The sequence below is a fragment of the Colobus angolensis genome, unplaced genomic scaffold (assembly GCF_000951035.1).
Source record: "Colobus angolensis palliatus isolate OR3802 unplaced genomic scaffold, Cang.pa_1.0 Scaffold21, whole genome shotgun sequence".
Taxonomy (NCBI): domain Eukaryota; kingdom Metazoa; phylum Chordata; class Mammalia; order Primates; family Cercopithecidae; genus Colobus; species Colobus angolensis.
The window spans coordinates 1563445-1566465 of NW_012115266.1; the positions used below are offsets into that span (position 1 = coordinate 1563445).

Sequence of the window (3021 nt, forward strand, 5' to 3'; positions counted from 1 at the left end):
AGCAAGACTCTGTATCAAAAAAAAACAAGAAAAAAAAAAAGAGACAGTGTCTCACTTTGTTGGCCAGGCTGGTTTCGAACTCCTGGCTTCAGACCATCCTCCTGCCTTGGCCTCCCAAGGTGCTGGGATTACAGGCCACTGTGCCTGGCCTAATAGTTTCCAGTGTGAGGAAGACAACATTAGATTTTAGTGGATGATGTTCTTTAAAATAGTGTGGACAAGCAATGTTCTGTTGAATGTAAATAGTACTATAGTTAGAAACTGTGCGCTGTTGAGCAGCCTTTAACTGCTCTGTTTCTGACAGGCGGCCTTCCTCATGCATCTCCTGGGAGGTGGTGGAGGCCACGTGCGCCTGCCTGCTGGCTCAGGGAGAAGAGGCCGAGAAAGAACACTGCTCCAAGTGCCTGGCAGAGCAGATGATCCTGGAGGAATTTGGAAGGTGCTTATCACAGATTCTCCACACTGAGTTTAAATCCAAGGGGTTGAAAATGGAGTAGAGTACAGTAGAGTATAAAGTGTGAATGCGTGTTGATTTTGTCTTAGTCTAGAAATCTCTAGTTTAGAAAGGTTGTTTAGGGGAACATGAGGTCGGCTCTGCAGCAACCACTAGGCTCCCCTGCGTCCCTGGGCCCGGGGAGTTTACTCAGAGCTCTCTGAAGATGTGCCAACCCGTACCCCCTTTTCTGAGGAGGTGCGTGGCCTGAGCACCGTTTGTCTGGCCAAGAGGAGAGAGCTTGGGTTCCCATAGTCCTGGGAGAGTGTCTGCAGGGCAGTGGCGGGCAGAACAGGGCAGGGGAGGGAAGAGCAGGCCCTGTGGAGAGCAGAGCAGGGCAGGGTAGGGCAGAGCAGGCCCTGAGGAGAGCTCACTCCAGTCGACTCTTCCTCTTGGTGAATGTTGCTCTGGAGGCTGCTCTGCATAAAAACCCTAATGGTTTCTTGTTTGTTTTTCAAATTATTTAGAAATAAGTTCTCCAGATAGGCTGTTATGATACCACTTAAAATCTCTGGAGAACTACTGAACACCCAAAGATTTTCTGTAGCGTAGACATTTCCCCAGAGGCACGCGAACTGTCAGTCTTTCCTAAGGCCCCCAGGAGACGCAGGCAATGGGGCCTCGCAGGCTGGGCTTGCACCAGCATGTCTTGAGTTAGCGGACTTAAAATTATCTAGTTTCTTCTGTGTTTCTACTTGAATTGTGGAAAAGCTCTATTATCCAATTAACTTCTCCATAATTATTGTTGTAATATTATTATTATTTGTAAAATATGGTTCACATAACTAGCTTGCGGAAACCAGCAGGTAAAATGAATTCTTAAGTTGACGCTTTCGATTCTGTTGTAAAGCAAAGATGAATAAAAATTTCCAATGTCTTCAATTGTTGTCATTAACTTAGTAACTGGAAATGTGTTCATCTGATGAGCACCCACCCTGAAATGTATTGAGAGAATATTCTTTCATGTTTCTGCATTCATTAATAGTGTTGGCCACTTAGAGGGTGTTTAGGAAACTCAAGTACAAATGCAGCGGAGACAGAAGTGTGGCTGCCGGGCCCAGGCACTGGGCACATAAGTGAGCAAGCAACCAGGGAGGAAGCTGTCTTTTGTGGAGCTGTGTCTGGAACAGTCTAGTTGCAAACACAGCCACAGGAAGCCACAGAGGAGAAAAGGAAGACTGAATTCTTCCCCTTTGCAATTCCCTTTGGAGCCTTGGGATCCAGAGTCTGTGGCAGAAAACCAGAGGTAAAGACATGCGTTGTGACACGGGGAACCCTCAGCCAGCCATACTCCCCACTTGCTGTGTGTGCTTTCGGTCTCGTCAACATCGTGGTGAGCAGGGAGGCGCCCTGCTGGAGGAGCCGCCTGGCCCCCTTCACCCTTGGGGGCTGGAAGGTGACCTGGAAATGGGGACTTCGGGAGCTGCCTCTGTGGGGGCTGCCTCTATCCTGCTGTCCCTCTCGGCAGCACAGCCAGCAGTAAGATCTGCCAGCCACATGAGTAATGTTAAAGTTTCTAGTAGCTACATGTAAAAATTTGAAAAGGAACAGATAAAATTCATTTTAATAATCTTTTATTTATCCCATCATTTCAATGTGTAATCATAATGAAAATGATTGAGATTTCACATTCCTTTGTGTGTACCCAATATTTGAAATGCAGGGTGTCTTGTATTCACAGCAGGTCTCAGTTGGCACCAGCCAAGAGGGTTCAGGCACCTCAGCACAGCCCTGAGGCACCGAGTGGAGGGAGGAAAAGGGAACAGTGTCCTCCAGCATTCTCCTGAGGCAAAGGGCTGCCTAGGGAGATCCTGAACCAGGTGTGGCCCACCCGCAGAGCCTGGAGGAAGTGTGAGCAGGGAACTCAGTGGGGGGCTGGGAATACAGGCCCCCATATTACACCGGAGCTCACCCTGAATCCCGGGATGGAGAAGGAGCCTGCACTGGCCAAGGATGCACTGACTGTGGCCAGGTGCACTTGAGCTAACACCTGGAGGTGAGGGAAGAGCCAACCTGAGCAGGCATGAGCCCTGCAGGGTCTTCCAGCAGAGAAGAACTTGCTGAGTAGGTGCCACTTGCAGGGGATCCCGTCTGAGAAGTGAAAGCCGAGATACAGACGTGGATAAAGCCACTATGCTGACCAGAGACTGTGCAGAAAATGACTATAAAGCTGGAAAATCACATCTTTTATGTCTGGCAGAGAGCCAGTGCTATTTTAAAGCGATATACAAATTAAAGTATCATGTTCTTATCTGAGAGTGTAGCTGTGCACATTTAACCATTTCTTTTTTTTTTTTTTAAGATGGAGTCTCACTCTGTTGCCCAGGCTGAAGTGTGATGGCCTAATCTCAGCTCACTGCAACCTCTGCCTCCTGGGTTCAAGTGATTCTCCTGCCTCAGCCTCCTGAGTAGCTGGGACTACAGTCATGCACCACGGTGCCTGGCTAATTTTGTATTTTTAGTAGAGATGGGGTTTCACCATGTTGGTCAGGCTGGTCTGGATCTCCTGACCTCAGGTGATCCGCCCA

The 3021-nt window shown here is 48.5% G+C and overlaps 1 protein-coding gene across 1 annotated transcript in view; it reads left to right on the forward strand.

Annotated features, from left to right (window-relative positions):
- Positions 1-1375, forward strand: part of MTL5 (metallothionein-like 5, testis-specific (tesmin)) — a 47029-nt gene extending 45654 nt beyond the window's left edge. The window contains exon 9 of the mRNA XM_011942317.1: positions 305-1375. Coding sequence (XP_011797707.1) covers positions 305-497 — 193 coding nt within the window. The 3' untranslated portion in view covers positions 498-1375. The remainder of the gene's footprint in view (positions 1-304) is intronic.
- Positions 1376-3021: the final 1646 nt, after the last annotated feature.